The 12,781-nt window shown below is 43.3% G+C and overlaps 1 protein-coding gene across 2 annotated transcripts; it reads right to left on the bottom strand.

The window, feature by feature from the left end:
• Positions 1 to 224: 224 nt before the first annotated feature.
• LOC308667427 (uncharacterized protein C3orf38 homolog) lies at positions 225 to 12,208 on the bottom strand. 2 transcript variants are annotated; one of them, XM_081326636.1, is made up of 3 exons: positions 11,635 to 12,208; positions 9,404 to 9,624; positions 225 to 1,723 (listed from the first exon to the last, which is right to left on the bottom strand). In XM_081326636.1, the coding sequence occupies exons 1-3, from the start codon at positions 11,771 to 11,773 to the stop codon at positions 1,136 to 1,138; spliced, it is 948 nt and encodes a 315-aa protein (XP_081182762.1). In that variant the 5' UTR covers positions 11,774 to 12,208; the 3' UTR covers positions 225 to 1,135. The 2 variants fall into 2 exon arrangements, with proteins under 2 accessions (XP_081182762.1, XP_081182763.1); XM_081326637.1 differs by lacking the exon at positions 11,635 to 12,208 and adding an exon at positions 11,248 to 11,320.
• Positions 12,209 to 12,781: the final 573 nt, after the last annotated feature.

Raw genomic sequence — 12,781 nt, 5'->3', positions numbered from 1 at the left:
TAAATAACCTTCACGTTTTCCAACTCTTACATTGTGATTTTGATTTAAAAAGAAATGATAAAAAGATGTCAGTACAAGCTCTTAAAAAGACTCCCTAATAAAAAGGGGCAGAAGTAGGAAAATACAACATTCAGTTTCAGTTTCCAGTGTCCATGGGGTCGCGATGGGTCGGACACGACTTCGCAACTAACAACAACAACAAAGTAAGAATACTGCCTTTTTATAATTAGTTGGAAGATTGCAACTTTTATTAAGAATAAAAAGTAATATAAGTGAAATAAACTAGTTGTAATAACTGCCACAAATAAAGTGCATGTTTTTTTATAATTTCACAATTGTCCTGCATTTTAAAAAGTATTTATAGGTATAGGTAAATAGCTACATGAATAAGGGTTGTACATAACAGATAAGTCAAATAACAAATTTCAAAGTATTTTATAAAGGAAAGCAGCATTGTTTCACAAATTCCCCATGAAAACCCTCTATTAAATTTAGCACTGCTGTAACCTTTTCACACATATGATACTAATTTAAATAATAACCATTTTAATAACATCGCTATCTTAACAGAAAATTCTATCAAAAATGCTTTGTTCTGTACAAGCCTAAAATTAGGTTGTGAAAGGTTATTTAACTAAGACTTAAAATTAAGTCTTTGGCAAAAGAATCTCTTGCAAACATAACAGATTCATCACACTTCTCTATTCTTCTACCCCTAAGGGGGGAGAAGAGAAGCTACAAGTAGTCAAGATGACAATATTACATTTCCAATGCTTTATCCTACTCATTTATACTTGATTCTTTCTGGCTATTTGCTCCTACCCCCACCCACCACACCCACTCCAATATTTTGCAGCAATTGACAGAAAAGTAGGAGTATCTTCTCACCTTCCCTCCCTTCTCATTTAGAAAATAACCTGCCAAAGTAATTTTTCCAATTGTAAATTTGGGGGCAAGAGTCAAGCCAACCATTACCAGCAGCAAATCTCTATGATCAGTAGTCAGCATTATCTCACAATAGGAAAGCAAGAATTCAAAAAAAAAGAAATAAATTACTGAATGCTTTGAGTATGCTCTCCTGCTGTATTTTCCAAGGTCCACATACTTTTCTCCCTCATTTTGCAAAACAGAATCCTCAGTACTTTTGAGGCTCAATCAAGGCAAGTTCCTTTGACACATAAAATTCCTGCAGTTCTTCTTGCTCATATTTTATGCATGGTCTTTCTATATGGGCCCCAGGCTCTATGGCATTCTGGCCAACAATCTTTAGATTGACAAACTTGATTTTCCATGTATTCTCCCTAAATGGGCAGCGTATGAGGCCAAAGATTTGTTCAAAGATTCCCAAACAAGAAGTACTTCTATGAACTGTGCCAGCTACTGCTACCACAACTAATCCATATCGTGAAACTGTACACTTCAGGCCACCTGCATTCAAGTTGGGATTCAAAAAGAGGTATTCTTCTTTCACTAATGATAGCAAGCGAAGGCTCACCAATTCTGCACCTGAGTACTCTTCCATGTTTTGTTCAGACGTGTTGTAACAAAATTTTAGGGTTACATCACCCCAAAAATGTTGTGGTCCCCATTCTTCTTGAGGTTCTCCAATCAATGGGTTCTGAGAATTTAGCATTCTAAAATACCACTGACAAAATTCTTCTGCCAGATTGTGACACTCTTTGTTGTCCTCTTGATCTCCTTGTGTTCCTCCATCTTCTGGTTGCTGAAAAATAAGAAACAACACAGAAGTAGAATAAAATAGTCACTTTTACTTTATAAAATAACAAGAGATAATTAAAAAGATCCTAAAAAATTCACAGAACAGTAACAGAAAAATGGTCTTGCTTTGAAACAGTATTTATGAATGTACTGCCTAAGTACCTGAATAATAATTTATTTGGATCCATTTTATAAAACAAATGGAAGATTTATGGGTTTTTTAAATAATTTTTTTCTATGTTCTATTTCAGGCATGTCAAACTGCTGGCCCGCAAACGGATGCATCACACTGAAACCGTGCCCACCCCATTGCTGGCAATGGGGAAAAATTCTCAATACGTCATGCAACATCACGAGTTTGACATACCTGTTCTATTTAGACTGTGAACAAATGCACTGCAAACCATTTCATGAAACATTTCAAACATGTTTGCTAAAAACTAGTTAAGCGTAATCATGAATGACTTCATAGAATGTTTGCTGCCCATCCACTGTTATTTATATTACATAAAATTTGATAAAACTACATGTCAGTTTTTTCAAATTAATTCTATGGTAGAAGTAAATGTTTATGACTTCTGCAAAAAACAGAAGCTTGGAAAGTAACTGAAAGTATCCATTTTAAAACTCCTTTCAAACAATTATATTGAGTATTTTCCAGCTGGTAGCTGAATTGATTTAATCTTTTAATATTCAACATGACTCTGCAAGAAAAAGCAGTGGCTTTTAATAAGGCAAAATGCAGTTTTTCGTACCTAAACTCAGTGAGTTATAACTGAGGAGACAAACATTTTCTACGTCTACTTCTTTCAAATTACTAAGGCCCCATTAAATATATTATGAAATGTATCTCTAAAATATATAAACAGGTTATTAGCTTCAGTACCTTTTTAACATAATTTGAAAAATCTTATTCATTTATGAAAATTTAGAATTAAGTAAAAGACCCTAAGATGAATTTTGTGGAGTGAATGTGAATTAGTTGAAGGATATTGTGAATTATTTGAAGACCCTGAATATTTTTATTTTTAATCTGTTAATAGCTAATAGTGACATTTTATAGTGTTTATATGTGTGTGTAATATATCAAGGCATGTCATGTAGGGCTTTAAAGGTCAATATCAAAGTAGGAAAAAATATATTTCATCTTTTCAGAATTACATATAAAATATAATTTATAGGACAATCCTGTTTTTTCTGTAATTGAAAAGATAGTTATTAGAAACTAATACAAAAACAGGTACAAAGAAAAGGGTTTTTTTAAAAATATTTTTGAATTCCATATAAGTAGAACACAATAATAATAAAAATGAGTGAACAATTTTATTTATTTGTCATATTTACACGGCTGTCCATCTCACAAACAAGTGACTTTGGGTGGCATACAATAGAGTTGAAAATAACATAAACTAATATTAAAAACTATAAAAATTATAAAATTAAAATTATAAAAGTTATAAAACTAAAACAAAATTCTTAAAAACAGATTAGGTGAAGAATAGACATTAATTACACTGGAGTCATCATCATATTTTGCTAGATCCCTGGGGTCCTCATGACACAACCAGGTCATGAGCTTCAGCAACATTAAAAAGAGATGAAGCTAGTGTCACTTCAGTGGGAAGGGTATTCCATGAAGCTGAAGCCACAACACAAAAGGCCTGCTGTCTAGGACCCACCAAATGAAGCTCCCCAGCTGATGGGATGCACAACACGACCTCTCTGGTGGATCTAGTAGGATAAGTAGATGTAATTAAAGAGAGGTGGTCACCCAAGTGATGTGGTCCCATGCTATGTAGAGCTTTAAAAGTCAAATACAGCAACTTGAATTGGGCCCATAAACAGACTAGTAACCCATGGCGCCATGGAGCAGAAATGTAACGTCTTCTACTGGAATCACGCATAACTACCCACTATAAATACTCTTCAGGAGCAACTCTATGTAAAGTACAGTACAGTAGTCCAACCAGTAGGTGATTAGATGAGTAAGTAGAGCTACTTGATCCAGGAATGGGATCAACTGATGCACAATAAAGTTGACTAACGTCTCTTAGCCACAACTGCCGCCTGCTGCAGTCATTGTGAGTCTAAGGAAATCGCCAGATTGCACACAGGAGTTGTGCAGGGCAGTGCAATCTCATCCAGCACCAAATAAGGCACAGTCTAGAAATGGTGAGCCCCAAAACTCAGTTATCCAGACTTGCCAGGATTCAGTTGAAGCCTGTTATTTCCCAATAAGACCCTCACAGTGTCTAGGCAGCAGGATACGACATCCAGAGAATTGCTAGTTTGCCACAGGCAGAGATGTATCTCACCCCATGGCAATAAATGAGCTCACCCAGTAGCACTCCACACAGTAAGGGCCAAGGACAGGATCTCTCCCCCCATCACCACCAACTGGAATTGCCCCTAAGAAAAAAGGCAAATCAGCATGATACCATGCCACCCACTCCCAATCCTCTGAGTTGGCCCAGAAGGATACCATGGTTGATGGTATTGAAAACAGCCAGAAAATCAAGCAGAGTAAATATGGATGCAAAACTCATCCTGCCCTTAGCAGACAAAATTCAAAAATTCAACCCATTTGTCTGGGTCTGAATTCTGATGGAAACGGATCTAGATAATCCAATTTATCCAGAGCCTTCTGAAATTATTGTACAACCGTCTTCTCAATCATGTTCTCAAAAAAGGGAAGGTTCGATACCGTAAGAAAATTCTCCCATACAGGTCCATCAGTGACTTCCTCAGGGAGCAAACCATGGCCTTTTTAAGAAGTAACGGAACAACCCTCTCAATCAAAGAATTTATGACCACTAGAACCCACCTACACAACATCCCCCCGATCCCTCTACCAGCCAAGAGGGGCATAGATCTAAAGAGCTGGTGGCTAAGCTCAGAGTCCTAAGGACTATGTACACTTTATCAGCTCAACAGGCTCAAATGGTTCCCAGATAGCCAGGAAAGATACCTTCCCAGGTATCTCTTCATACTTGCAGCATCCATCTCTCAGCACATTCAAGTGAATTTGTGTAGCAGATATTGAACAAATTCTTCTGCATGAAGAGGGCATGTGTTACCCAAAAGAATAGGATGGCTATCAGAAGACACATAAGGGTGGAGAAGTACTGATGCATTGCTGCTCTTATCACAAGGTAGGCCTTACTAGCAGCTCTAACCTGCGTCCAGTCAAGTTCATCCCCTATTGAATGCCACAGCATTCATTTCTTTTCAGCCCTCTTACCTCCTTTATGAACTACAGGATCCAGGGCTTTTCAACTGGTGGTACACGTACCACCGTTGGTACTTTGGTACCTGGCAGGTGGTACGCAACCATCCTAGAGAAGTGGTAGCGGGGGGGGGGAGAAGAGGAATTAGCTGAAGCGGTGGCAGCACTGCACAAGCCTGAGAGAGACAGACAGCTGGAGCGGCAGGGTTGTTGGGACTTGGCAAAAGCCCCAAGATCAGCACCAGGCTCCAGCTGATTGGTGCTTCCAAAAGTAGCATGTAGCTTGAGATGCACGGAAAAGGAGGGGGTAGAGCGGAAAGGATGTAAAAAGAGGTTTTGGTGGGAAAGGGCCAGCGAGGGGCTGTCCCCGCCCCATCCCCTGGGCGCACACCCAGGGGGCGGCAAGCACCCAGCGTCCATGCTGACCACTCAGAAAGAAAAGAGGCAAGACCAGGCCGACCGGGTGCTGATTTACAACCTCGTAGCTACCATCAAAGCCAGAACGCGCTCAGACTGATCCATGGGGCAGCCCTGGAACCAGTGACAGGCTGCCTTGCCGCCTCAGCCCCACCCCTGCCCCACCCCCTGGGCGCACGCACAGGTGGTGAGCGAGCCCGCAAGGGCTGGCATCCCTGGGGACTGCGCTCTGAGCGCTTTGCAGGTTTATTTTTTTTAAGCTGCCCGACGCTTCGGGCAGGCTTCCCATTTTGACCCGTCCCCCCCATTGCTGTCTCTACTCCTGAAGGGCCTCTGTGTGGCTCTCAGCTCACCTCTCCCAGACCCATGCATGTGTGTGTACACGTGGGGGGATCTCACTCCTTGCAGCCCCACACTGTGACACTAGGGAGGAAAAGAATGGGAGAGATAAGAGAAACTGTGATGGGAGCTTCTTGCAGCCTTCCACGGGGCTGGGAGCAAAAACTGAAGGAGGCAGGGCACAATGCGATCAGCGGCACATTGAGAAAAAGAAACAAGTACTCCAAAAAACAGCTATTAGTTTACAGCCTGCTATCGCATAAGATCTCTGTTGAGGGCGCAGGCTGCAAGGGGTTAGACAACCCCCCGTGCGTATACACACACACACACACACACAAACACGGGTCTGGTAGAGGTGAGCTGAGAGCCATGCAGAGGCAACGACGGGGGGGGGGGGAGAGATCAAAATGGGAAGTCTCTGCCCACCACAGCCTGCCTGTTGCCACCTCTGCCTGGAGCCTCTGGCAGCTTAAAAAAAACAAGCAAAAGTGAGAGAGGGAGGGAGGGAGGGAGGGAGGGAGGGAGGGAGGGAGGAAGGAAGGAAGGAAGGAAGGAAGGAAGGAAGGAAGGAAGGAAGGAAGGAAGGAAGGAAGGAAGGAAGGAAGGAAGGAAAGGATGGAGGGAGAGGCAACTTGATTGGAAATGCCCCAGTTCAAAGGAGAGAGCAATTCACAGACAGAACTTTATTGGCAATCAAAGTTAACATTGGTATTCTTGAATTGTGAGCTCTTAGGAAAGTATCCCCACCTTGTGTATTGCTAACAGCCATTTCCAGTGGGGAAAACAGGACAAAGCAGAGTGGGGAAAAATATTTTCCTTTGCTATATTTTCAGTCTGAATTTGACCAAGGCAGGATCCTTACAGAAAAGCCCTTTTAAGGATTATGTATTAAGAGAAAAGCAACTAAGCTACCATATTTTCCGGCGTATAAGACGACTTTTGAGCCCCTGAAAATCTTCTCAAAAGTTGGGGGGTCGTCTTATACGCCCAGTCGCCTTATACGCCGGAAAATCAGTGGGTGGCATCTGGCGGGAGCCGGCAGGGCAGTCCTGCGCACGCGCGCACTCCCCGGCTGCTGCGAAGAGTGTGGAGCCGGCAGGGAAGTCCTGCGTGCGCGTGCGTTTGCAGGACTTCCCTGCCGGCTCGCTCTTCCCTAAGAGCGTCGGACGGGAGCCGGCAGGAAAGTCCTGCTCCCGTCCGACGCTGTGCTTCCGCCGGGCGGTGCTGGCCGAGACGAGCCAGCAGGCAGCCGCCGTGAGCGCGGCGCTGAGGGGTAGCAGCCCCATGCGCAGCAGCAGCCGCCGGCTCAGCAACAGGTCCGAGCGCAGGAGCCGCACCGCCAGGCTGCCCAGGAAAAGCAGCCACACCGAGAGGCTGCACGCCCAGTCCAGCTCCATGAGGGGCAGGGCGGGAAGCCGGTCGGGAAGAGGGACTGGGAGCCCGGGCCGAGCGCGCCTCGGCTGACGGTGAGAGGGAAGCGGCACATGAAAAAGAGGCTGCGGGCGGAGCTGCCCCGCCCTGCGCCGAATGGGAGAAGTTCAAGGCCTGGGGGGGGAAGCAGGAGGGGCACCGGCCGTGGCGGGTGGCGGCTGCCCTCCGGCGCTGCCTGCCGCCCGGGAAACGCTGCGTCTCGGGGGCCAGCAGAAGCACGGGAGCAGTGGGAGGGCCGGCGGGGCCAGTTGGGCCTTTGCCTCCTCTGCGATGGACAGGGAGGGCAGGGCATGTAAGTATTTTCCGGCGTATAAGACAAAAAACCTTGAAAAACTTCTTAAAAGTAGGGGGTCGTCTTATACGCCGGGCCGTCTTATACGTCGGAAAATATGGTACCTCTATTCCTAAATGCTAAAGCTGTTGCACATAAAAAACGGAGGAGTTCTGGTCAACTATCACAGCCACAACTTTGTACTGTTGTCTATGGACGCCCCCACTAAATGCAACCATGGGACAAACTGAGCCTGGTTTTTCTCAATCTTTTAAATGGCCACAAACTACTAGCAAAAGTGGCATTTGATCACAAGACAAGGAAGCATCGAGAAATGTTTCCCCTTTTGCATTTTAGGATCTAAGAAGGGACAGGAAAGGAGAAAAGGAAAGAGGAAAGAAAAAGAAAAAGAAGGGAAGAGGGGAAGGAAGAAGGAGAAGGAAGAGGGGAAAAAAGGGGAAAAGGAAGGAAGGAAGGAAGGAAGGAAGGAAGGAAGGAAGGAAGGAAGGAAGGAAGGAAGGAAGGAAGGAAGGAAGGAAGGAAGATTGTAATGAGAGAAGTCCTGCCTTAGCACTTGGCCACCAGCAGCCCTGCTGCCCTTTCACCATCCCTTTGCCCCCTCCTCTTGGCCTATCCTGGTGGTCTCTCACCCTATCACAAAAGATGCTTTGGTTACAAAGCCGGGTCTCCTTGCATGGAGAGAGAGTGGGCCTCCCTCTGACCCACACACTTTGCCCTCCTGCACCCACCATGAGCAACCTGGCCAGGGAGAGTAAGCACAGCAGCAGCAGCAGCCTTGAGGAGGTAAGCGCAGGCGAGCGCCCCCTCAGGGAAGTGGGGCTGGACTGGGTTGAGCTGCAGGGTCCTGGTGCCCCAGGAGCTCAACGGCCAGGCTGGGTGCTTGTCCTCCACTGCCCAGGGCTCCGGGCAACCCGTGCCACGGTCCGGGAGTCCCCCCACTGCCCAAGAGGGACAGTAAGGCTCCTCTGGTGGACCAAGCCCTGGTGCCCACCCCAGTCCCACCCCTCTCCACTGGAGACCTCTGGATCCATCCCCCCAGTTGCCCCCACAGGCACCCAACCTGAGAGACGTTGAGCTGGCCACGCCCCCCCCAGCATTGACTTTGTCAAAAGGTTGCAAAAGGGGATTCAGATGACCTTTGGGGCACTGTGACCATTAGAAGTATGAATCAGTTGCCAAGCATCCAAATGTAAATCATGTGACTCTGGGGATGCTGCAACAGTCATAAGTGTGAAAAATGGTCATAAGTCACTTTTTCCAGTGCCGTTGTAACTTCAGTCACTAAGTGAACTGTTGTACTTTATCACTTTTTGACACCTTGCTAGCCGACTGGTGGTACTCGAATATTGCCATATCATAAAAGTGGTACAATCGGTGAAAAGGTTGAAAAGTCCTGGGTTAGAGGTTGCATTCCCGCAATCAGATCAAGACATCAGTTGCTCTCTTATTCCAAGTGGTGGCTGTGTCTTCTGATGGATCATGCAACAGAGCAGCAGAAACAACCCACAGACCCCTTTGAAACCCATCAAGGTCCATCAGCTACCAGGCACGAAGTAATCTAATGGGTCTAACTTACTTGCAGTAGATGGAAATGTCAGAGAATCCCATGGTAATCAGGGTGTGATCTTACCATGACAAGTGGATACCAAAAGCTCCCCCAATTTCAGATCACACAGTACAGTGCCAGGCTCTGGATTTTCTCATGTCTGTCCTGGTGGCTATGAACCCTTTGGCAACCTCAGACCCAATTCCCATGGTAGGCAGATTGAAGTCTCCCAAGACCTCTCTGCCAACTGAGAGATAAAGTCAATGAACTCAGGCAGAAGATTGCTATGCAACAGGGAGGCTGGCAATGAATAAAATAAATCACAAATGTTCCTTGCAAATCCACTGAAGAGCAGTTTAAATGTATTATTGTTTCAATAATCAAATATAATTGTAAAATATTTTTGGCATTGCTTATTATTTATGTACCTCACCTGTATACTAGGATTAGTATATGTTTGCTCTGAAGCACAAACTTCCAGTCCTTCACACCAGTACTCCTTTGTACGATAAATAAGCTGGTGTTTTTCAGAAGAAGGTGGCACTATAACTCCTTTTGTTGCCAAGTACTTGAAGATTATCTCTCGAAATACTTTCTTTCTTTTCAACAGCTCTTCAGCACTCTGACTGTACAGCAAGATGACATTTATGGCTTCTATAAACAAATTCAGAAATAGGTATATTACCTAAAGTTAATTTTATTGCAAAAGAAAACTTGTAATTTGATTGAAAACCATGTAAAATTCTGAAAATATATTTCTAAATTATAAATATGTAACAAAGATGGCAATTTTGCTGCTGAAGCTGTTCCTTCTTTCTCTGAGGTGAAAGGAATTTTATATTGGGGAAAGGTTAGCAAAAGACGTAGCACAGAAAAATCTATTCTATAAAGATCTGCTAAATATAATCATTAGTAATTCTGGATTAAAGAATCAGCTTCCTGATTTGCTGAAAATGTAGAACTCTTTCACCCACTCAAAAATAAAGATTCCTATAATCAAGTCTCATCATCCCAAGTGAGAAAAGCAATGTGTTCCCCATGGCCAATGAAACGCCCCATTAGCAAAAGAACTGGTCAATAATGCAAAAAACAATCATATTTACTATTTTGAACATTGACCTGTTTCTTCATTTGGTGTATTTTGAAATATAGACCAATAGTACACACCATTAATGTGAGCAGAACATTTTCAGAAGCTTTATTTTGGCTGTAAAGATAGAATGGAAAGTGAGTATTTCTGCTTAGTCTGGCAATCAGAAGAAAACTGATTAAATTGGTGCATTTTTAATTATGTGCATAAGTATATTAAATAGAATTTATAAGGTTCTCAAAGATTGCAGGATCATGAATATCACTCACTTTAATATTGCTCAAATATTTTAATTATTATTTACGTACAAGTTACAGACAGCTCTAAGATATACTATAATATGCTGTAGATGTGCTATTACTGATATGAAAGCTGTATGAAATCATCATTCAAGTAATAATAGAGCCAGCACAAAATGATTTTATCATAATGGTTTACTCTGGGGCATATTACTTTCCCATTGACCTATAAATAGTATCTGAACAAAGAAATTGTTTTATACTGAAATAATACACTGATTTTATCTGCTAATATATTTAATTAGTAAAATATTTTGTCAGAAGACCACAAGGAAAAACAAATTACAAACAAATATATAGCTAATGGTTTGACAGGTTTTTTGACAGTTTTCCTCTGTAACAGGGTGGGAAAACTACTGCAATTTTAGTTGCAATAGTTCTCCGGGTAAGATTTTTATTGAAACAGCTTTTTTAAAAAGAAAAGCCTACCCTAGCAAAACGATAAATTGTTTTTACCTTCTTGATTCCTACCACAACGCTTTTAAAAAATCTTTTAAAAAGAAAAGGAACATTAGCTTGAAAAATGTTACTTTTAATACATTTTTGAAAAAAAGGTAAGAACGTTTTGATTCTGTATCCAAAACACAATGCTGAGAGGAACAGTGCTTCAAAAATATAGAGAATCACATATATTTTCCATAAATTACTCTGGATAACCTTAACCACAACAGCCAGAAATTGGTTATGGAACAAACATTTGTTCCACATCATGTGCCACCATCACCCTTTTTTCAAAGTTGTTTAAAGAAACTCGCTTATGGTTGATGAATAGAAGTCACAGGGCCTGGCGTCAGTTTTCAAGCTATTTTCAAACCAGGTTATCTGTTAATAGGCAATTTCTACGGCAAAATACCCGTGCCTCGCCAGTAGGCGGGAGAGAAACCTCACTGTATGAATACAGCTGAAGGATGCTGCAGGCCCACATACTTCTGGCACACCTGAAGAAGAACCCCCGCCTAGGCTACGGGAGGGCTGAGGAAACGGAATATCTCATTCCGGTAAGTGGTCATTAAGGAAATACCAGGCTGAATTAAATGAACCTCAAGTGAAGAAGTACACCTTTCCAGCGGAGGCCCAAAATGCCTTCTTCAAACTCATCAGGATACCGGGTCCTTCTAGCCCAGGGGTAGGCAACCTCGGCTCTTTTATGACTCGTGGACTTCAACTCCCAGAATTCCTGAGCCAGCCAAGCTGGCTCAGGAATTCTGGGAGTTGAAGTCCACGAGTCATAAAAGAGCCGAGGTTGCCTACCCCTGTTCTTAGCCCCTAAGATACCTTGGCGGTTGCTGGGCTGCACGAGGCGGTTGGTCACCGTGTCCGCTAGAGCCAGCAGATCGTCGGTCTGGAGCAGTTCCAACAGCTCCCGGCAGCCGTCCCGCTCGCGCTCGTTCATCCCCGCCCCAGCCGAAGCCATATTGATGGGGGGGGGAGGGGAGGCGCGTTGCTTCTTCGAGCGCGAGGCGGGGAGCACAGACCCCCGCGAGGCGAGGAGCACAGACCCCCCGCGCGGCTGGGGCACCTGCCTGAAACCTTGACAACCGAGCGACGCAGGGCGGAACAACGCCACGTCCGTCTGTTATGTCTTACGCCTGCCTCAACCTTCCGTGCTTCCGTAAATTCGACAAATCGACACGGAGAGCGCGGGTGAAAACTGTTCGGCTTGGAACAGAAGCGGCCTTTGTAGTTCCGTCGCTATTATTAATCTACGGTATTATTAATCGTCGTGGAGAGTTGTTGTTTTTCTTAACTTCAATACTATATATATAGTCTTTCAAATACCCAGCTCTGGTTTTGCAAAACACGAAAACTTTTCTCTATCCGTGCTTTTCTTTTTTGCAATTAGCTTTATTTTCCCGAATAAAATGTACGTAGCTGTTAGTTGTAAGCTTTTGTCTAAAATTTTGTTTTGGAACTAAAGTTAAACCAAATATTAACAAAACGTATGTGCCCGCGCGCGTTTATTTCTCCCCACTTTTTTTTTAACAGGCTCCTCTATTCAGCTATTTTATTTGACCACAACTTATTTGTAGTTTATTCTTCGAGAACCACGTCAAATGTGAGAATATTAAAATATATCACGATATCATAATTGCAAGATTCACTAAAAGAACAAGGGGGTGATGCCATCCCTCTTAAGACATTTCCAAGTCAAATTTCCATTTTCCAATGCCATATCAAAAGCATAAAATAATTGTTAAAAATACACGTTTTCCCAAATACACGAATGTAACGACGGGACTGAGTAATACGCACGCGTTTTGGAAATATATAACATCCCAAATATGAGTTAGGCTGTCTTTAAGAAAAAGAACTTCAGGATACAAAGTGGAAAACAAAATAAGATTTTTTAATTGCAGATTAATCTTGTGAATCAGAATCAGTTTGGTGCAGTAGTTAAGGTATCCGGCTAGAAACTGGGAGA

Source organism: Vipera berus (genome assembly GCF_964194415.1).
Source record: "Vipera berus genome assembly, chromosome: 4".
Lineage (NCBI taxonomy): Eukaryota > Metazoa > Chordata > Lepidosauria > Squamata > Viperidae > Vipera > Vipera berus.
This window is presented reverse-complemented; position numbering and strand designations above follow the sequence as displayed.

What these genes read in the sequence shown, in the direction of transcription:
- LOC308667427 (XM_081326636.1), bottom strand. Translation starts at nt 11,773, where the DNA reads ATGGCTTCGGCTGGGGCGGGGATGAACGAGCGCGAGCGGGACGGCTGC. An exon ending in GCAGCCCAGCAACCGCCAAG is followed by an intron (nt 9,625 to 11,634) that starts GTATCTTAGGGG and finishes ATTTGTTTATAG; the next exon opens with AAGCCATAAATGTCATCTTG. An exon ending in ATACTAATCCTAGTATACAG is followed by an intron (nt 1,724 to 9,403) that starts GTGAGGTACATA and finishes CTTATTTTTCAG; the next exon opens with CAACCAGAAGATGGAGGAAC.